Source organism: Malania oleifera, chromosome 10 (genome assembly GCF_029873635.1).
Source record: "Malania oleifera isolate guangnan ecotype guangnan chromosome 10, ASM2987363v1, whole genome shotgun sequence".
NCBI lineage: Eukaryota > Viridiplantae > Streptophyta > Magnoliopsida > Santalales > Ximeniaceae > Malania > Malania oleifera.
Genome location: NC_080426.1, coordinates 32,315,256 through 32,338,209, shown reverse-complemented (window position 1 = coordinate 32,338,209; position 22,954 = coordinate 32,315,256). Strand labels below are relative to the sequence as shown.

Below are 22,954 nucleotides of genomic sequence, written 5' to 3'. Positions count from 1 at the left end.
TTATATATGTACACACACACACACACACACACACACATATATATATATATATATATATAAAGGTTATAAGTTAAAGTATTATATTTATATATATATAATATTAATATAATAATAATAATAATAGTAAATTTAAATTAAATTAAATTAATTATTAATTAATTAAATATTATTTAATTGAATTAATAAATTAATTAAACATTATTTAATTAAATAAATTATATGATGGGTATATATATATATAAGGGTAAGGTATATATATATATATATAAATAGAAAATATAAAATAATGTAAAGATAGAATTAAATGAATTGGATTTCAATTTGAAATCCAATTCAATCTTACCTTTCAAGCGTGTAAAACTGATCTTCTCAGGCCTCTCTCCTTTTGTCTTCTCCTTTCTCTCCTCGATTTCGTTAACTTAATGAGCGTCGATCGAAAAACGGAAGGTGTCGTTGGGTTCCTAGCTCCACCACCGACATTTCTACTAGAATAGATTTGTCGTGGGAACGACTTAGGCACTGCTCCTGGGGAAAGGTAATTTTTTCCTAATTTCTCAATTTCTGGTTAAATCTGCTGTGGAATCGACGATCAAACACCACCACAGGGTCCTAATCGTCGTTGTCGTCATTTTGACATAGGTAATTTTTCAATTGGGATTTTCTAAACCCTACTCCAAAGTGAGAGGGATTTGAAAATTTTGGTAATTTGGTTAAATTTAAGGGTATATTTATTTATTTAGGAATTATGACCCTAGAAAATATTTAAATAATATTTTATTCATGAATAATTTATTGGAATTAGAAATTTAATTTTAGGATCCGGGTGAGTGCCGCAGGTATTTTTCGGAGTCCTTGTTGGCGTAGTTTAAGAAACCAGGTAAGGGAGAAAATATATATTAAATCAGAATTTTTATGAATTTAATGGAAAAATAAATTGTGTTATATGTACGTGTATATGTTTTGGTATGGGTAAAATGCCAACTGTTTAAATTATATTTTTTTCGAATTTAGGGTTGTTTATTAGATATGTATATGCGAAAATGAACTTATGAAAGTGGAAAAATATTTTCAGAATATTTATGTAAGGCATGAAAGGTATTTTTAGTATATAAACATTAAATGTTGGTTGGCTTATTTTACAGGCAATATATGAATTTTACTGTTAAATTGTGTGACATGAGAATCTATGCAAATATATGTTAAATGTATGAGATGCAGGCTAAGTAAGTAAAACAGTGAAAATAAAATATGATATGGACAATGTTGCCTGTGTATGTTAAATGCAACCATGTAAATGTAAGACAGTTGAAAGAGAGCCATGTTAGCAGATCTAGCACACTTCTGTGTAGACTAACTGATGACAGCAAAAAGAAGCTGTGTTAGCAGATTTAGCACGTTTCTACGTAGACTAACTGATGATGGCCAAAGACCAGCTGTAGTACGAAGTAATGAAATGAAATGTTATGCAATGAAATGACTGATGAAATGGCAATGAAATGAAATGACAAAGGCAAATGATGTAAATGGGAAAAAGTCACTTAAAGTGAAACGAAATGTAAAGTTAAGTTATGAACAGGAATGAATGTGCATGAATGTATAATAACAGAACAGAATGATGTATTATGATATTAGAAGTACGTACGTACGTAGAACATGTTACGATTGGGCGAGGCGTATCTTTCGCCTGAGGGCTTGCTGAGTAAGGCGAGTGCACTAGTAGCTACAGATGTGGCAGTAACCACATAACGTACTAGGGCAGAGGGAACCTACTTGTATGGGCGGGTAGAATTCCCTATCCTTAGGGCCTTTGCTGATAAACTATTGTTGAATGCGTGAGTACGAGATTAATTTATCACTTAAGGGCTTACTGAGTAAGGTGAGTGCCCTGGTATGCTTAAATTGTGACCTTCGGGTTGCCAAATGTATCAGAGCAGAGGGGTGCTACTTGTATGGGCGGGTAATCACCCCTATCCTCGGGAAATCTCGTGGGTTAAACATTCGCATGTGTTTGTTTAGGATCAGAAAATGACTTTCAGTATTATATTAATGATTTGCAAAAATTATAAAATGATATGTATAATCTCATGATGGTCACACGCTGAGTTTAATATATTGTTTCTTCCCTTACTGAGATGTGTCTCACCCGAATATGAATTCATCTTTTTCAGGATTTCTCAGGATCGAGTTTTGAGAGCTCGAGATTTTATAACATTTTTTGGAAGATATAAGAAAAAAGGGTATATTTTTATGTTAATTTTGATATGTATATTTTATGTTTTATAATTTATGTTTTAAGTTTTATAAGATATGAATGGTTATGAAACATACTGGTATTAGTGGATAATGTTTTGGAGACATGTATATATTTGAATACTGGTGGATGATTAATTTATTATGGTTGGTAGTTAGAATTAGTAAACTCTGGTATTATATTATATGGAGATTATGATCATGTTTTCCGCTACGTAGGTTATGTTAATTAGGAATTTTATCAGGTATAACACGCCGGACTCGGGTTTAAGAGTTCGGGGCGTTACAGGAATAGTGACGAATTTAAACATTCGTCACTAATACTGCAAAGTAAATTTTTTTTTTTTTTTAAATGGAAGTATTAGCGACGATCAACAAATTCGTCACTAATAATGGGTAATAGTGACAAATTTCTAAATTCGTCACTAATATTGTGAAGTAAATATATTTATTTTTTTTAAAAAAAGTAGAAGTATTAGTTACCATTACAAAATCTGTCACTAATAATGGGCCAGTAGTGACGAATTTAGAAATTCATCACTACTACTTTGAAGTAAATTTTTTTTATTTATTTAAAATAATAGTAGTCATGGTTATTTAATCGTCACTAAAGTTTACCTTTTAGTGATGGATTTAATTCGTCACTAATACCACAAAAATAGTTACTAATAATTTCCCGGGATGAATTCTGCACCAAAAATATTTTCGCTCGTTTTTTTTTATTTTTTTGTAGTGCATGGTCATAGTAAAGAATCTTTTCATAATATGTACCTTGTTAGTGGCTGACGACTGCTCGTACATATTAGAAAGTGCATCCATTAGAGAGTTGGTGGACGATATGTGCTTGATATTGAATGTCACTTTACCCTGTTGCATAAGCACACACCCCAAACCCTTCAGGGACGCGTCGCTATAAATCACAAAACTCTCATCCCCCGTAGGAATGGTCAACACTGGAGCAATAACCAGCCGGTGTTTCAATTCGAGAAAACACTGCTCGCAATCACTAGTCGAGTCAAACTTCACCCCCTTCTTAGTCAATCGTGTCAGAGGTCCGAACAATTTAGAGAAACCTTCTACGAATCGACGATAGTAACCTATCAGTCCTAGAAAACTCCGAACCTCTTGCACACTCTTCGGTCTAGCCCAGTCCACCACTACTTCAATCTTGCCAAGATCAACAGAGATACCGCCCTCAGACACCACATGGCCTAAGAACGCGACCTGATTCAACCAGAACTCACACTTCTTCAATTTGGCATACAACTTCTTCTCTCGCAGAATCCGTAATACCAACCTCAAATGTTCCTTATGCTCTTCCGTATTCCTCGAGTATACCAGAATGTCGTTAATGAATACCACTATGAATCGATCTAGGTACTCATGGAAAACCCTGTTCATCAAATCCATGAACACCACCGGAGCATTCGTCAACCCAAAAGGCATGATCAAGAACTCGTAGTGGCCATATCTGGTTCGAAAAGCAGTCTTCGCTTCATCTTCCACTCTAACCCTCACCTGAGGATATCTTGACCGTAAGTCAATCTTCGAAAATACCTGCGTTCCCTGCAGCTGGTCAGAAAGATCATCTATACGAGGCAAAGGGTAACGGTTCTTTACCGTCACTTTGTTGATCTCACGGTAGTCAATGCACATACACATCAACCCATCCTTCTTCTTTACAAATAATACTGGAGCTCCCCAAGGTGAAACACTCGGTCAAATAAAACCCCAATCCAGTAATTCCTCCAACTGCTCCTTCAACTGTCGAAGTTTTGTTGGAGCCATCTGGTACAGAGCTTTAGAGATCGGCGCCTTGCCAGGCAGCCGCTCTATCGCAAACTCCACCTCACGATCCGAAGGTAAACCTGGTAAGTCGTTTGGAAACACATCCGAAAACTCGTTGACCACCCGAATATTCTTAAGTCTCAACTCATCCCACGGCGGTTCCATCATGCAAGCTAGGTACCCCTGACAACCATCCAAGAGTAACCTCCTCGCCTGTAATGCTGATAGAATCTGTGGCACCGAATGCACACACGATCCTACGAACTCATACTCTTACTTTCCAAGAGGTCTAAATACTACTACCTTCTTCTGACAGTCAATCACCGCATAACTGGAGAACAACCAATCCATTCCCAGTATGACGTCAAAACCCAACATGTCGTATACTACAAGATTCGACGGTAGTAGTCTCTCCTGAATCACAATTGGGCAGTTTCCTAACATCTTACTACAAGTCGTCATACTCCCAATCAGCGTAGTCACGGACAACATTCCATTCATCACACAAGTTTCCGCCCCACACAATTTCACAAAATTTGCAGATATAAACGAATGGGTTGCCCCCGAATCAAATAAAACAACAGCTCTATTCGAAAGCAATAACATAGTTCCTGTCACCACGTTCCCAGCATGTTCCGCATCTGCTGGAGTAAGTGCAAATACTCTTTCTGAAGCCGTGGTTGCCTGGTAATTCACCCGAGGCACCTGGTTACTCCCACTACTCTAACTCGATGCAGGCATAATCCTCCTCGGTTCCTAACAGCTCTTCACCATGTGGCCTGACTAGCCACAGTTGTAGCAGACACCCCAGAATGGTGGACATTCGCCATCATGCCATTTATGGCATTTGGCGCATGGTGTGGAGGATGGATCCCCCTGAGCATTTGGCCGCTTGGTGTTCTGCCGATAACCAAAGCTGTAATTCTTCTTCTTCTTCCACTGGCTCTGTTGAGGTCCACTCTGAGAACCAGAAGGTACTGGCCTCTTCCCCTGAACCTGCACTACCTCATCTCCCCGAAGATCAGTCTCAACTATGGTGGCTTTATCCACCAGAACAGAGAACTTACGGATCTACAGCATCCCTACAAGATGGCGGATGTCCTTCCTCAGACCCTTCTCAAACCTCCACGCCTTCTTATGCTCATTCGGAACCAAATACGGTGCAAATCGAGATAACTCGATATATCTAGAAGCATACCTCTGCACCGTCAAATTTCCCTGCGTCAGGCCCAAAAACTCATCAGCCTTCGCATCTCGAGTGGAGACCGGAAAGTATCTCTCGAAGAATACTTCCTTGAAGCTGCTCCACGTCATATCATACGGACCAGTTCTCTGCCTCTCAAGCAAACTCACCGCTGTCCACCATCGCCCTGCGTCCCCAGTCAACTAGAAGGTAGCGTACAAGACCTTCTACTTCTCAGTGCAGTGGAGGACTTCCAAAATCCTTTCAGTCTTCTCCATCCAATCTTCCACCACTATCGGATCGGGTCCTCTCGTAAAAGTTGGAGGGTGCATGCGTGTGAATCTCTCAATGGTACACCCCGCATCAGTAGGAGAACTCTCACGTCTCCTAACACTCTGCCCAATCTCTCGAATCACCTGTCTTGCCAAACCGCGAGACACAGAAGGAGACTCATCGCTTGCCGTCTCCTCGGAGCCACTCTCCAAGTTATTATCCTTGGGCTCCATTCTGAAAACAGAATAGGAATCGGTTAGAATTCCTATATCGTACACAGTTAACATAATCATAGACCTAATCATGTCAACTATTACTCTCACAGGTCTAAGCCTGTTCCGTCACACCAACACAAAAGTCATCAATGGTCTGCCCTGCCTTTACTAAAATCATCATCCTAGGAAAAACACGGAATACAGCCGACAAATCCTGGTCTAGCAACAGAACAACCCTCAACCAATACTACCCATCTCCTACATCCTATACTCTGGTATGTACACATCAATACTCCTAACCAAGTCTACAAGACCTAACAACCTGGTTAGCTCTGATACCAAGCTGTCACGCCCCGAACTCGGAAATGGGTCCCAGGTGTGAATTTAAGTAACCTAACATGTCTCTATATCAATTAAAACATACATGATACACCATACAAAGAGGGTCTGACCCTGTGGGGTACACGGATGCCCTATATACATACATACAAACGTCCATACTCATCAAAATACACAGCGAAATACGGTTTTTCTATACATAACTCTACCATACCAAAGTCTATACCATACAAGAATATACATCCCCATGAACACCATACATACTACGGTTGTCTACAAAATCCATCACGACAACCCGTTACAAAAAACTCGTACCTATCAGGCACTAATAGTAGCTAAACAACACCCCTCGCTTCCGAATGCTAGGATACTAGTTTCGGCTACCCGAAGGACCTGAAAAACATTTGTATATATTCGGGGTGAGACACCTCTCAGTAAGGGAGAAAACAGGTTATATCAGTGTGTGGCATACCAGTGTCATTTTACATACTTCATAACACTATACATACGATACAGTTGAAACAATTCGTACAGTTTCAAAACAGTTCCATACATTTCCATAAAGTTCCAGTATTTTCACAAAAAACCATTCCAGTTCATACGATACCCAATATACATACATACATACATACATACATACATACGGTCAGTGTCGTCACACTAGTTCGCAACTACACCAGGTCTCCTCGTCTCACAGCGATTACATTGCTACCTACGCAACTACGCTGCGACGATCAAGGCCCAATGGTGAATCCATTGCTTCATACGCAACTACACAAGGTCACCTAGTCTCACAGTGGTTACGTTTCTACACATGCAACTACGAAGATCTACGACTTAGGCCTAATAGTGAATCCATTGCTACAAACGATGTAGATCACACCTTCGGTGACCAGCCGAACCATACTGGTGATATTTCACACCCCGGATATAGAGTCGGCCACTCTCAGCGTACGGTAATCAGCCGCCACTAGCCAATTTCACAAAACCTAGAATCATTTTGGAACTCACGTCCCTATACATTTCAGCATGCGGTAATAAGCCGCCACATAGCTGTTTTACAAATACCTGGAACAAATACATACATCCATACATACCACACTTATTTGGTTTATAGAAAATCATATCATTTACAATTTTAAGTATACAGTTTATGCATATATGGATTACGGTCACCTCAATAATACAGTTTTAACAAAACGAACGGTTTTCCAAACAAAGTAGAGATGATACCCAAAATCCCCAATTTTCCCTAAAAACTATAACCCAAAAATCCCGCATTTTTATCCAATAGATTTTCCTAAATAAGTAGTCAAAACATACATACGATCATAGCCTACAAGCTTACCGATCTCGATTTCAAAAATGGACTGATATAAACAGAATCCCCTTACCTTAACCCGAATTCCAACTCCGAACTCTATGGTCCTCAAAACTACGAACCAAGACTCCAAAACCTACAAATCATAGTACAAAACATACTTATAATCCGTACTACTATACATATACTGAATCAGAAATGAAAATCGAGTCTTACCTCGATTTTGGACCGAAACCCAAAATCCTTCGAAACGAGATTCCGATCCAGTAGAAACGTTGAGAATCCTTCACTGATCCTCGCAGTATTGTTGGATTTATGAATCCGGCAACGAACAACAAAGAAAACTAGAGAAAGAGTGTGTAGGGAGATTTCTTAGAGAGAGAAAGAGAGATAGTTTGGGAAACTTAGTCCCAAAGTTAACTCAAAATATCCCTTTATAGCACCTTTGACCCAGAGGATTTCGTCGACGAAATGTTACCTTCGTCAACGAAAAATCAAGGATTTCGTCGAGCAATCGATGATTTCGTTGATGAAGCCTGATATTTCTAATTTTCCTGAACCCCTCGGCTTTTTCTCGTCGACGAACCTCTGAATTTCATCGATGAAAAGTCTACTACCTTCGTCAACAAATTTTGGCCTCGTCAATGAAGTCTGCAGAATTCCATACTTTACTCCTCTTTACGGAATTACCCCGTACAATACAAATTCGGGTTCTTACACCACAATTCACTTAAAACCGTCGGGAAAGAAATACAATTCTCTCAGGTCTCTTTTCTCTCTTCCTCGCACTCTCTTCTTCCTCTCTTTTCTTCTTTTTTTTTTTTCATGTGCCCACAACTCCTCTATTTATAGGTAGCTTGGACTCAATCACAATAAATTACAATGAATTAGAATTGAGAAATTTCATTCATCAAAATTAAATCAAAATTAAATGGCCCGGATAACATCTCTAGCTTGCAGCTCACGCGGTTTACAGCTGGCATCTTTAGCTCCTGGCTCCAGCTACAACAATAAGTGGCTAATCCATTCCTCCTGGAAGGGAAGAAGAACAATCATTTGACTTTGGAACATGAGGTAGCAGGTTTGTATTTTTCTAAAAATAAATATAATATGAAGCTCCCCTTTTTTATAATAATAAGGTTCAACTCAATTCATTAAACATTCTTGCCAATTGATGCTTCAACTTGTGTACCGAGAGGATTGACCCTTTCATCACCAAATACTTGAACAAAAATTACACCATCTTCCATCAAGGCATTCGCTAAAGGGGGTTGTTTGGCATGTATACTAATTATCTATATTAGGTTTTACCACGATAACCTAGGTTGCTGCAATATGAACAGGATCACTCCTCACTTATGTGTAATGACATATTAAAATTCAAGTGATAATCTCTATCAAGTTGACTTGATCAACTATTAATATGATTAAAAATATAAAAAAGTCAAACATTAATAATGTATAGTCAAAATATTGTTTATAGATTTGGTATTTTTTTTTTTTTTTCATTTTTCTTGATAACTATTGGAGTATAGCCTCTCACATTGCCAATATGGAATAGAAATTCAAGGAAGAAAAGCTCAAGGCAAAAAAGGAGGAAAAGAAGACTTAACTGTTATGGTTATTTTTGTTACACTGTTATGGTTCTCTATGTAGTATAAATATTACTAGACCTCTCTATTTTTACTTACTTGAAGATTTAATTCTTGTTCAATTTAGAGAATACACTCTCTGTCTTTCAGTTTCAATTTTTTTCTTTGATTCATTGAATTCTTAACATGGTATTAGAGCAAATTTTTTGATTTCCTGATTCTTGCTTCCGCACATATATATTTTTTCTTTCTCTTCTTCCACATTCTGCTCTAGAATTTTCTACTCTATGATTCTACATATTTTGCTAAATTCTGCTCTGGAATTTTCTGCTCTACAATTCTGCTTTAAAATTTTGCTATAGAATTTTCTTGAATTCTACTCTACAATTTACTGTTCTCAAATTTTCTTGAAAATTTGTTGTTTCTTGCATCTTCTTTGAAAAATGGCTGATGCAAATCCTCTCAATTCTTTAGAATCCTTTTGTCTCCTAGATGATTCTCCTATAAATCCTTCAGATGATTCTCCTAGCCCATATTATCTTCATCCTAGTGATAATCCGGGTTCTCTCTTGGTCTCAGAAGTCTTTGTAGGAGACAACTACATCGCTTGGAGTCGATCGATCACTATGGCTCTATCTGTCAAGAACAAGGTAGCTTTCATTGACGGTTCGATTACTGCTCCTCCTACTAATCAGCGTGTTCATCATACTACTTGGTTCCGTGCCAATAATTTGGTAATTTCTTGGCTCATGAATTCTATTTCTAAAGATATTAGAAATAGTTTACTTTATGTAGCATCTGTTGTAGATCTTTGGAATGAGTTAAAAACAAGATATTTGAGAAGCGATGGCGCAAGGGTTTTTCATCTTGAAAAATCTCTAAGTACTATAACTCAGGGTTCTTTATCATTATTTAATACTTCAGTGCTTTCAAAACCTTATGAGATGAATATGTTAGCTACAGGTCATTCCCAACTTGCACCTGTGGAAAGATGACATCATGCACATGCAATCTTTTTGATTTCTTACTACTTTGACAGCAATCTGACTATGTGTTAAAGTTCTTGGTTGGGTTAAATGATTCCTATGCTTCAGTCAGGAGTCAATTACTTCTTGTTTTCCCATTGCCAAGCATGGCTAAAGTCTTTTCTTTATTGCTTCAAGAGGAAAGCCAAAGACAACTAACCAATTCTGTATGCCACGAAACTCATGCCTTGTTAGTCAAACAGAATACTCAACCATTTTTTTAGTCAAAGTTCTCCAAAGATAAGCAGAAGAAGTTTTTTTGTACTGCACTCACTGTGGATATAATGGACTTACAGTGAAAAAACGCTTCCAACTTCATGGTTATCCTCTTGATTGGACTGGACCTAAAGGAAAGTGAAATCTTCCTACTACCCATGTTGTCATTTCAAATGGAAATGTCTACATTCAAAACAGTAAAGAGAATCAATGGTTTTCTTTAACTTCTAAGGAATTTACTAAACTACTAGCACTTGCAAATTCAAATCCATCCTCCACACCAGCTGTGAATCTTGTTACTTCTCAATTCTCTAGTAAATTACTTCATTCTTGTTATTCAGTTTCTTCAACTTTACAGCATAATTTTTCTTAGATTTTGGATACTGGTGCAACAGATCACATGATCTGTTCACCCCTCTTATATTCGTCTACACCCAAGAAAATTAATAATTTCATTAATGTGCCTAATGGTAACTCTCTCCCGGCTACTCATATTGGTAAATTCCTCAATATTTTTCTTTTCTTTCCTTAGTATTTTCGAAGTTCTAGACAGATATCAAAATGATTCATACATTTTTGAATTATATGTGAAATTAGCAACTCTGACTTCTCATGCCACTTCACACTAAATTTCCAATTCACACCTTGAGAAATATTTATTGAAAACAATACGCCAATGGTTTAATCATGCATTTTCCCAAACAATTGCTCAACCACACAAGACCTAGTCTCCATCAACTTATCTTTATTTCTATATCAGCAGCATTACGTCCATTGAAAAATAGACGATAAAATAAAAAGGGAAATTCAGAATTCTGCAGGAAGCAAAAGTCAACAAACGTTAGCTTCCCATTTACTTTGAATAATCAACTTAATTGTAAACTTCCTCATAAGAAATTGTAGTTGTCAATGCAAATTCAGGTATAAAATGCGAATGCAAGCATTGGAAGGAGATGAAAGCCTATGCTCTATAGCTAGCGCTCATATATAGTTTGCGCTTCTGTACCCATAGCTGTTTTGAACTTTTGATGCTGTCTTGCCTCTGCAACCGCGGCCGCCGCAAAAGGAGCGGGGCAGCGGACCGTCCCGCCACCGCTCCCACGGCCATGCGCAGCAGTACTGCGACTGCCAATCCACCTCCTCGACCAGCTTACGGCGACGTCAAAAAAGGCACAGGCTCCAAAAGCCGCGTCGCAAAAGATGGCGGACTGGTTATCTTGGGCGCCGGAGGGGGCGGCGTTGCTGGGGGTGGATGCGGCGGAGGCGGAGGAGGCTGCGGCGGCGGCGGTGGGGGCGGAGGCGGAGGCGGCTGCGGCGGCGGCGGTGGGGGCGGAGGCGGAGGCTGCTGAGGCGGCGGTGGTGGGGGCGGCGGCGGCGGCGGGGGGTGTGGTGGCGGTGGCGGGTAATGATATGTGTTGTGGAGACCTTCAGAATTTTTGTGCATACTGTAAATAAATTGAAGATGATAGATGTGATGTTGAAGTGCTTGTAATGTTTGTATTTCAGGAAGAATAAAATGCAGATTTTTATTATATGTAGTTATATTATATAATGGCCATGCCGCCATAGGCATTGTGTTTGCTACTTTTGAGTAATAATTATAAAAAATATAAATTAATAAATAAATAATCTTTCCAGAATAACAAATATATATTCATAAAAAATATTATTTTAGGATTGTTACGATAATTATGAGATATTTTTAGATTATTTTTTAATAGTTATAGGAGCCTTTTAAAAAGAATTTTAAATAATGTAAATCATTTTGTGTACAAAAATATCCTCATCTTTTGATAATTATATAAAAAATTTCAATACAAAAAATTTTTATACTATATATAGAAATATGTGAATAAAAGTATTGTAATTTTATAAAAGTAGAATTGAAAATTTAGAATTAAATTTGTATACTATATATAGATATGTAATTTGTGTAAATTATTTTGTGTGTAAAATCAAATATTTTTAAAAGATTAAATTTTTATATTATAAAATATTTAATCAAAATTCATTTATATGTCTACTTTTTTTTTGAGACAAAAAAACTTTTATTCTGTTAAAAAATAAAGTAAACTAACAATATATATATATATATATGATTAATCATTGTATGAAAAAAATATTTTTATATTAAAAGTAAAATAAAATATTCTTAAGAGAAATTAATCCAATAAAATTAAATGAAATAATATTTATAAAAATATTTTTTGAATAAATTAAATGTTTGAAGCTAAAAAAAATAACTTACAAATAGTATAGATCATTTTATAAACAAGAATATTATTATCTATTAAAAGTAAGATAATTTAAAAAAAAAAAAAAACTCTAAATTCAATGAAAATAGATAAATTTATATTTGAATTTTTGTTCTAAATAGGTTAAGATTTAAAATTAAAAAATAAATTTACTTAAAAATAAATAAATATAAAGGTTCTATAAATTATAAATGAAAGGAATATCTCAAAATAAAATTGATAAATTTATTTAACATCTTTTAAAATTATGGTGAAATATTTGACATTATTTAGATAAACAATGATAAAACTTATGATGAATAAACTTTAGAAATGCAATTACTAACATAAAAGCACTCCAATATAATAATTAAAAATAAATTTACTTGAAAATTTAAAAATTCAATTATTGAGTAAATAAAAAAGACACAATATAAATTGCAATATATTTGTTAATATTTTCATTCGAAAAATTCATATGTTGAAATTCTTTAAAAATAAAAAACTAATATATATATATATATACACACATATATATATATGCACATATATATATATATATATATATATATATATGTGTGTGTGTGTGTGTGTGTGTGTGTGTATGTATGTATACAATAAATTTTATTTTTAATTTATAGTGATATACAAATATTAAAATTTAATATTTCCCATCTTATTAAAATTAGTATGTATTCTTGTCTATCGTATTCCATATTTTGAAGACGTTTTTTATTCCTACATTTTCGTGGTATCATTATAGTATCTTAGATTTATATATCTATCTTATAGTTTTAAAAGTAAGACAAAATTTATAAAATAAAAAAAATCAATAAAGTTTGATAAATTTAAATTTAAAATTAATTTAAAATAAATTAATTTTTAAACCAGAAAATTATTTAATTAAAAAAATAAATATAATGGTACTATAAACAATAAATAGAAGGCATACTCCAAAATAAAATTAATAAATATCTATAGCATTTTTTAAATTATTGTGAAGTAATTAACATTATTTAGATAACAAATATTAATATATGACATTTGCCAATGAAAAAATAATAACTTTATTTCAATTTTAAATTTGCTTTGCTACTTATAGTATTTATAATATTTATTTTTTATTTACTTGATGATTTATCAAAGAATTTTTTTGTGAACATTTAACTTCTAGATGTATGCTTTTATTTTTAAATTTAATTTTCAAAAGAATAGGCGAATGAAGTTTTTTTTTTATGAACATTTAACTTATCAATTCATCGCTATGAATTTCTTTTTTTGGCAAAAGAGAAAAGTAAAACTATTTTTTTTCCAAAAGTCACTTTTGGAAAATAAGAAAAAACTTTTGTCCTTAATCTACTCAAAGGAAAAGACTATCTTCTAAGAAGATACCTTACACTTATTAAGATACATTATCAAGACTCCATTATTAAAATCTTAACATCGAGATTCCTCACTAGCAAATGACAACTCATCAAAAGAAAAAACACAATTTCAAGCATTATTAGATAACATACAATCAATAATGCTTTTTGAACTTCAAGAAAATCTATGTCCTCTCAATGTGCCCCAATTCCAACTATATATAAAAGGATTACTACTTAGAATTTGAGGAAATACTTACAAAGGAGAGAACTTTGAAACCGCTTCTTCCAAAAAAATAAAAATTTTCCCTCGCAATGTTTGAAACTTTTACTCTTTTAAATTTTCAATTTTCCAATCATTTTAATTGTAAGAGTCCAAATACTTCCAAGTTGAGGTTGTCATAGTTCAAGATTTGTTTTCAGTTTTCCCAATAAGTAAGTCAAATTCAACTATTTTAAACTTCTATCATTACATTTATTGTATCTCTATATTCTTCATAAGCCTATAATTTTAATTATTTTTAATTTTTTTATTACATTTATTTTAAAAATACATACCTATCCACACATTTAGGGGTGTGCAAAAATTACGGAAAAATAAAAAATCGGACCAAAATCATAAGTGGTTTGATTTTTTGGTATCAATTTTTGATTTCGATTTCATTTCTAGAAAATGAGAATTTTTGGTTTTGATTTCGATTCCAAAAAATAGGAATTTTCAGTTCAATTTTAATTTTGCGACCCAAAATACCAAAAACTTATTTCAATATAAATTATATATATAAATTAGTATAACTAATATGTATTAATATGTGATTGGTCCATTATGCTTGTTGGAGTAGGGCACACTAAATCTGCTCCCTTAATATGAGTGAATGTGGGTTGCTTCTCAGTCCACATTTCTCAATCTCAAAGTGCGTCTTCAAAGTGCACTTGCAACCCCCACTGCGCACTCCTTAGCCGTTGAATATTTTAAAAATCGATTAAAATTCGAAACGAGTTGTCTTATGTGTGGTTTTCCAGTAGATAATAAGTTTGGTTCGATTTTGATTTTAGTTCCCCAAGATTAAAAACTACAAAGTTCAATTCGGTTTTTGGTTTGGCCCATAACCGAGCTGTTATGAACCGATTATACTCTTAACACATGCCACCTAGGTATCGTAGAATGGTATTAGAATTAAGTTCATGTTCATGCTCGAATTTAATATTTATGCTTTTTCAATATTTTCAAAAATTTTATAAGAAAAGAGGGTTTTCATAAGTCTAATTTAATTCAAAAATACGTGATCACCCACATCGAACTCCAAATTCCTGTGGTGATTGTCGGCATAACTCTTCAGTCGGCTCTGAGTTGCATTGATTCTTTCCCTGATGAGCCGAACCTTATCGTATGCCTGCTGTACCAGCTCTGGTCCCACAACTCGCCGCTCACCTATCTCGTCCCAATACAAAGGAAATCGACTTCTCCTAGCGTACAAGGTTTCAAACGGTGTCATGTCAATGCTGGTTTGATAACTGTTATTATATGCAAACTCTACTAGTGGCATGAACTGAGTCCAACTTCCCCTAAAATCCAATACGCACGCACGGAGCATATCCTCTAATGTCTGTTTCATCCTCTCAGCCTGCCCATCTAACTGAGGATGGAATGTCGTGCTAAATGACAATTGAGACCGTAGTGCTTCCTGCAGACTCTTCCAAAAACATGACGTAAAACGTGGATCTCGATCTGACACAATTGATACTGGCACCCCATGAGAACGAACTATCTCCTGAATGTAGATCTCTGCTAAACGGTTGAGAGAGTAGCTAATCTTGATAGGTATAAAGTGGGCGGACTTAGTCAACAGATCTACTATCACCCAAATCGCATTTTGGCCATGTGATGTCGACGGCAGCCCTGAAACGAAATCCATAGATATATGATCCCACTTCCACTCTTGGATAAATAACGGCTGCAACTGGCCTGCCAACCTCTGGTGCTCCGCCTTTACCTGCTAGCACGTCAAACACTAGGCTATATACCTGGCGATCTCTCTCTTCATACCACTCCACCAGTACGACTCTCGCAGATCCCTGTACATATTCGTACTGCTGGAATGAACTATATACAAAGATTTGTGAGCCTCCTCTAAAATAGTCATCCTAATCTTAGTATCGGTAGGAACGCATAATCTGGAATGGAACCGCAAAGCTCCGTCATCTGCAATACTGAATTCCTCCCCTTGACCACTCTGTACTCTTTCTATCACATCTACTAATTATGGGTCTTCTTTCTCGGCGGCTTTAAGTCTTTCTTGCAGCATAGGTTGTACCACTAAATTGACAATACACACTGAAGGATCACCCTCTACCAACTCTATACCGAGTCTCTCCAGATCCATAATAATCAGATGCTAAATCTCCATAGCTGCTAACACTGGTGTAGTGACCTGAAGAATAATAGTATTTTAATAATAAAGAGGGAGAGAAAAAGGAAACATGAATAGAAGGAGGCTGTAAACTTCGTCGACGACATCGCATTTTGGAGATAATAATAATAATAATAATAATTTTAAGGAATTGCCAGGACTCATCGACGAATACAGGGGTTCATCGACGAGAGCATAAGGAAATTCGTCGACGAATACAGGGGTTCGTCGACCAGTGCATAAGGAAATTCATCGACGAAGCTACGTTTCATCGACGAGAAAATACCGAGAGAGGTTTTGGGACAGCCAGAATTTCATCGACGAGGGAATAAGGTTCGTCGATAAAATTACTGAAAGATTCGTCGACGAGATGATGTGTCTCGTCAATGAAGGCTGCAGTATAAATAGTGGAAAACTCGAATTTTATCCATTTTCAACGCTCCTCTCTCTCTCTCTCTCATCTCTCCCTCTACGTCCCTCTCTCACTTCTCTCTTTGTTTTTGGGCCTGTTTCTTGCCGGATCGAAGATCTGAGGCTACTACGATGCTTCTGGCAAAGTTCTTTACAAGTTTGCCGAAGCTGATCGTTGGAAAAGTTGGGTTGAATTTCGTCCCAATCTCAGGGTAAGACATTTTATTCAGTATTTGCCTATGAGAAATGTTGTAGGTAAGAAAATAATGATGTTCAGTTATGGGGGATTTTGTTTTCTGGATGTTGAGCTGGGAACCCTGCGGGTATAGAGCCAGAATTTTATAGGGGCTTTTCAGAGTTAAGGTAAAGGAAATATGCTATGCTAGGGTCTTAAGAATATTAACAGATTTCTCATATACACATATATACCAATTATTATGCAGTTTTACAGAACGAATATTGTAATGTTGTGTGGCCTGAGTAGATATTTACCTGATGTAAAATTTATACAGTACGTCAGCATATCATGTTATATAGCATGTATACATAGATTTTATTTAGTTCAGTATATCATAATTTTTACAGAAAACTATGTTTTCCTGAATACCATAACACAAAGTTATAAAGATAGATTATACAGTTATAGCATCAAGATGCTATAGTTATTCAAATTTTTCAATATTTACAGTACAAAATTATAGCGTTATGGTTATTTTGGAAACATAATGAAAACAACAAAGGTATATATATATATATATATATATATATATATATATGTAGATGTACTTATATAGTATCATACCCCTGTGGAGATATTACTGACAGATACAGTTTACAGGGCACGGTACCGTTGTTATATACAGTTAGAGTACAGCCACATATCTCAGATAGTGTGTGGGTACCGTCTAATCGTGCTCGGAGATGATGCAGCTCCTCAGTACACTGGGTACAAGGGGCCAGTAAGACGAGGTAGCAGCCAGTCCCGTGCTTAGGAGTGGATGCAGTTTGGCTGGGCTGAGATAATGTAGAGTATGATGACTTACCTGGAGGGCCGACTAGGTTAAGTCCCGCCTACGGGCCGCACAACCTTGTCATGAGGGGTCAAATCATGACATACAGAGTCCTGGGGAAAGAACACAGTTATATACATCCGTATACAGATTTATAGTTTTCATTATATATAGTATGTTATAGCAGTATGAATGGTAGAAAGCTCAGATGATACAAATGTTTTAAGTTTTTATATATGGGTTTTATAGATTTTCCAAATCATGCAGATTTAAATATTATTATTATAATTTTATGTCTCAATCGCCACACACTAGTAATAGCATATTTCCACTTACTGAGCATTGTCTCACCCCATTACATTATCATTTTTTTTTTTCAAGTGAGACAGCTGGGCGAGCAGATCAGGCTCGCAGATAGAGAGTATATCAATTACCCTGGTTTAAAGGGTAAGTTTTGCATAGGGTTTGTATTTTTGTGTAGTGAACACTGGGTAGAGAGATGTATTATAAAGCTATGGTTGAAAATACTGAACTCTAGTATTGTATAACATGTATTGGTGGTTATGTGATTTATATTTTTCCACTGCATAAGGGTGCCCATTACATACAGGTATTGGAGTAATTTATTATTATTATTATTATTATATTATTATTATTATTATTATTATTATTATTATTATTATATACATAAATAATAATAATAATAATAATAATAATAAATAAATAAATGGTGAAAATTTGAGGACGTTACAGGCTCGCAGTCTTTCTGCTCAACACATCAGCTACCACATTTGCTTTCCCGGGGTGATAACTGATGGTACAGTCAAAGTCTTTAATAAGTTCCAACCATCTTCTCTACCTCATATTCAGCTCCTTCTGCGTGAAAAAGTACTTCAAACTTTCATGGTCGGAGAAGATCTCACACTGCTCGTCGTATAGATAATGCCTCCAAATTTTCAATGCACGTACCCCTGCAGCCAATTCAAGATCATGTGTAGGGTAGTTCTTTTCATATTCTTTCAACTTCCGAGACACACACGCCACTACCCTGCCATGCTGCATCAATACATAGTCAAGTCCCTTCAAAGACCCATCACTGTTAATGACATACCTCTCACCCCCTGATGGGATAACCAATACTGGTGCTGTAACTAATCTTTACTTTAGTTCTTGAAAACTCTACTCACAACTATCGTCCCACTCAAATATGATATTCTTCCTTGTCAGTCGTGTCAAAGGTCCTGACAAAGCTGAGAATCCCTCAACGAAATGACGATAATAGCCAGCTAGCCCCAAGAAACTCCTGATCTCCTAGACATTTCTCGGTCTAGCCCAATTCATTACCATCTTAATCTTGCTAGGATCCATAGAAATACCGTCTCCAGATACAACATGCCCCAAGAACACGACCTTCTTAAGCCAGAATTCTCATTTACTGAACTTGGCATACAACTTCTTTCCCTGAAGTGTCTGCAAAACCTACCTAAGGTGCGTCTCATGCTTCCTCATAGCTCCTCAAATAAACCAGTACATCATCAATAAAAACAACAACAAACTGGTTTAGGTATTGGTGGAAGACTCTGTTCATCAAGTCCATAAATACCGCAGGAGCATTCGTCAAACCAAACGGCATTACGTGTCGGCATAACAAGAAACTCATAATGCCCGTACCTGGTCCTAAAGGTCGTCTTCGAGACATCTTTTGCTTTCACTTTTACTTGATGGTAGTCAAATCTGAGGTCAATCTTCGAATACACCCGTGTACCCTAGAGCTGGTCAAACAAATCGTCGATACGGGATAGAGGATACTTGTTCTTGATTGTCACTTTATTAATCTCCCTATAGTCTATACACATCCTCATAGTCCCGTCTTTCTTCTTCACAAATAAAACTGGAGCTCCCCATGGAGATACATTGGATCGTATGAAGCCCTTATCAAGCAGATCTTGCAACTGTTTCTTCAATTCTGCCAACTCTACGGGCGCCATTCGGTACAGTACTTTAGAAATTGGTGTTGTACCTGGAAATAGATCAATAGGAAAATCTACCTCACGATCGGGTGGCAAGCCTGGTAACTCGTCTGGGAAAACATCTGTAAATTCCTTTACTATAGGCGTGCTAGCAAGCTTCAATTCATTCTCTGACATCTCCTTCACAACAGCCACAAACCCCTGACAATCACTCAGCAGTAGTCTTCTGGCCTGAATAGCTGAAACTAGTTGAGGCGGGGATTGCACTCGCGACCCTACAAACTTGAATTATGCTTCCCCCAGAGGTCTGAATATCACTTCTCGTGCTCGGCAATCTATGCTGGCAAAATTAGCTGCTAGCCATTCCATGCCAAATATAACATCAAACTCGTGCATGTCTAGCACTACCAGATCAGTAGACAGTCTTTTCTTGAATATCAACTGGACAACCTCGGAGCACCCTATTACACCTCACTGTTGACCCAGTCGGTGTAGATACCAACAATTCAATATCTAATGACTGTGTTTTAACCCCACATAATTTAACACACCCCGAAGACACGAACGAGTGTATAGCTCCTGAATCAAATAATGCAATAACTTTAAAAGAAAGCATAATAACCATACCTGTCACCACGTCACCTGTTATCTCAGCCTCACCCGGTGTCAGAGTAAACACCCAGGCTGGAGCCGTATTCCTCTGCTGGCCCCCATGTGGCCCCTGATAACCTCCGGTATGGTCTGAGAGTTGGAACTACATCTGATGGGGTAAGGCAGTCTCGCACCTTATGCCCTAATCTACCATAGCAATAGCACACCACACTACCAGCTCGACACTCTCCCCAGTGCCTCCTTCCACAAGTTTGACAGACTGAAGGACCCTGCCCCGCCTGCACCTCACGTCCTCCCGTTTCCTGTCTCCACCCTCTGCCCTAGTTTCCTCTCCTCCACTGACCTAGTCTATGACCCTTCTTGTAGCTGGTAGATGCAGATATCTTCCTCTATTGTTGCTCCTCTGCATTAAGACGCTCACCAATCTCTGTCAAGGCTGCCCTGTCGACCAACTCAGCAAAGTCCTGGATCCACAACACCACTACCTGCTTGAATATACTTCGCCTCAAGTCTCTCTCGAACTGCCTCGCCTTCTTCACTTCATTAGGAACAATATACAAGGTGAAACAAAGGAGCTCTATGAAACGTGTCGCATACTGCTAGATGGATAGCTATCCCTGCTTCAGACTCAGGAACTCTTCTACCTTAGCCTCCCTGATAGTAGCAGAAAATACCTATCAAAGAACAATTCTTTAAACCAGTCCTATGTCATTGTTATCGGAGTCACCCTATGCTGCTTCAGCAGTCTCACCACAGTCCACCACCTCTCAGCCTCTCCTGTCAGTCTATAGGTGGCAAAGAAGACCCTCTATTCCTCAGTACACTGCAATAAAACCAAGATTTTCTCGGTCTACTGCATCCAGTTCTCAACAGTTGTAGGATCAACTCCACCTGAGAACGCCGGAGGATTCATCTTTGTAAACCTTTCTATAGTCCACCCAAGGCCTGTAGATGGATCACTCTGCTCCCTCGAGCTCCTAGCGATCTTAGCTAGGTTTGGGATGTGTGCTTATGCAACAAGGTAAGGTGGTAGCTTATGCTTCTCGGCAACTGAAAGAGTATGAGAAGAATTACCCTACGCATGACCTAGAGTTAGCTGCTCTAGTTTATGCCCTAAAGATCTAGCGACACTACTTGTATGGTGTTTAGTGTGAGATTTTCATTGACCCCAAAAGCCTTAGGTACTTTTTCATGTAGAAGGAGCTGAATATGAGGCAGAGGCGGTGGCTAGAGTTGATCAAGGACTACGATTGCACGATCAGTTATCACCCAGGAAAGGCTAATGTGGTAGCAGATGCGTTGAGTCAGAAGTTAGAACATGCAACAATATCTGCAATTGTAGCTCAACATCATGTTAGACGAGATCTGGAAAGACTTGGCATAGAGTTGGTGTCTGGTGATCATCAGGCTTTCATTGCTAGTTTGGTGATCGAACCGACCTTGTTTGAACGTATTAAAGTTGCGCAGGGTAATGATGCGAAGTTAGCTGAGATTGTGGAGAAAGTGCAGCAGGGTTCAACTGCGGATTTTAACATTTCTGACAGAGGTGTGTTGAGATTTGGGACCAGGCTGTGTGTTCCAAACGATAAGGAGATCAGAAATACGATTTTGGGGGAAGCACATCATTCTTTGTATACGGTACATCCGGGTAGTACGAAGATGTATCGGGATTTTTGCGAGTGCTTCTGGTGTAGTGGTATGAAGAGGGATATTGCCCGGTTCGTGGAGCAGTGTCTGACGTGTTAGCAGGTAAAGGCTGAACATTAGAGACCGGCAGGGCCATTGCAGCCTTTGCCTATTCCGGTGTGAAAATGGGAGCACATTTCCATGGACTTTGTTACTGGCTTACCGACAGCGCTTCACGGGCAGAATGCTATTTGGGTAATTGTGGACAGGTTGACGAAATCTGCTCACTTTGTACCAATGAAGGTTAGCTACCCTTTGAGTAAGCTAACTGATATGTACGTACATGAGATTGTGAGAATGCACGGGGTACTGGTGTCCATTTTTTCAGATTGGGATCCGAGGTTTACTTTTCAATTTTGGAAGAGCTTGCAGGAAGCGTTCAGTACAGCATACCACCCCCAGACTGATGGATAGTCAGAAAGGATGATACAGATTTTGGAAGATATGTTACGGGATTTTGTATTGGACTTCGGTGGTAGTTGAATTCAGTTTCTGCCACTAGTGGAGTTTGCCTATAACAATAGCTTCTAGGCTAGTATAAGGATGGCACCGTTCGAGGCTTTATATGGTCGGAGGTATCGATCTCCTTTGTATTGGGATGAGGTCAGTGAACGACGGGTTTTAAGACCTGAACTCGTGCAGCAAGTGTCTAAGAAGGTAGGATTGATCCGGGAGAGGATTAAATCGGCTCAGAGTTGGCAAAAAAGTTACATAGATGTTCGCCGCCGTGAGTTGGAGTTCGAGGTAGGGGTAAGGTATTCCTTAGAATCGCTCCGATGAAGTGAGTGATGAGATTCGGAAGGAAGGGCAAGTTGAACCCGAGGTATATCGGACCATTCAAGGTGCTTGAACGAGTAGGTCCGATAGCCTACAGAGTTGCATTACCCCCAGCACTTTCGAGGGTCCACGATGTATTTCACGTATCCTTATTGAGGAGATACGTGTTGGATCCATCGCATGTTATCAGTTACGAGTCCTTGGGACTTGTGGATACTTTGGCATATGTAGAGATACCTGTTCAGGTTCTAGACCGTAAAGTTCAAAAGTTTCGTAC

At 37.4% G+C, this 22,954-nt stretch overlaps 2 protein-coding genes across 2 annotated transcripts in view; both read right to left on the bottom strand.

Annotated features, from left to right (window-relative positions):
• The window catches only part of LOC131165728 (ricin-like), a 630,504-nt gene that overhangs the window by 450,187 nt on the left and 157,363 nt on the right, over positions 1–22,954 (bottom strand). The window lies entirely within an intron of this gene.
• The window catches only part of LOC131166596 (uncharacterized), a 35,036-nt gene continuing 23,258 nt past the window's right edge, over positions 11,177–22,954 (bottom strand). The window contains exon 2 of the mRNA XM_058125182.1: positions 11,177–11,627. Within this exon, the coding sequence (XP_057981165.1) occupies positions 11,177–11,627 (451 nt within the window). The remainder of the gene's footprint in view (positions 11,628–22,954) is intronic.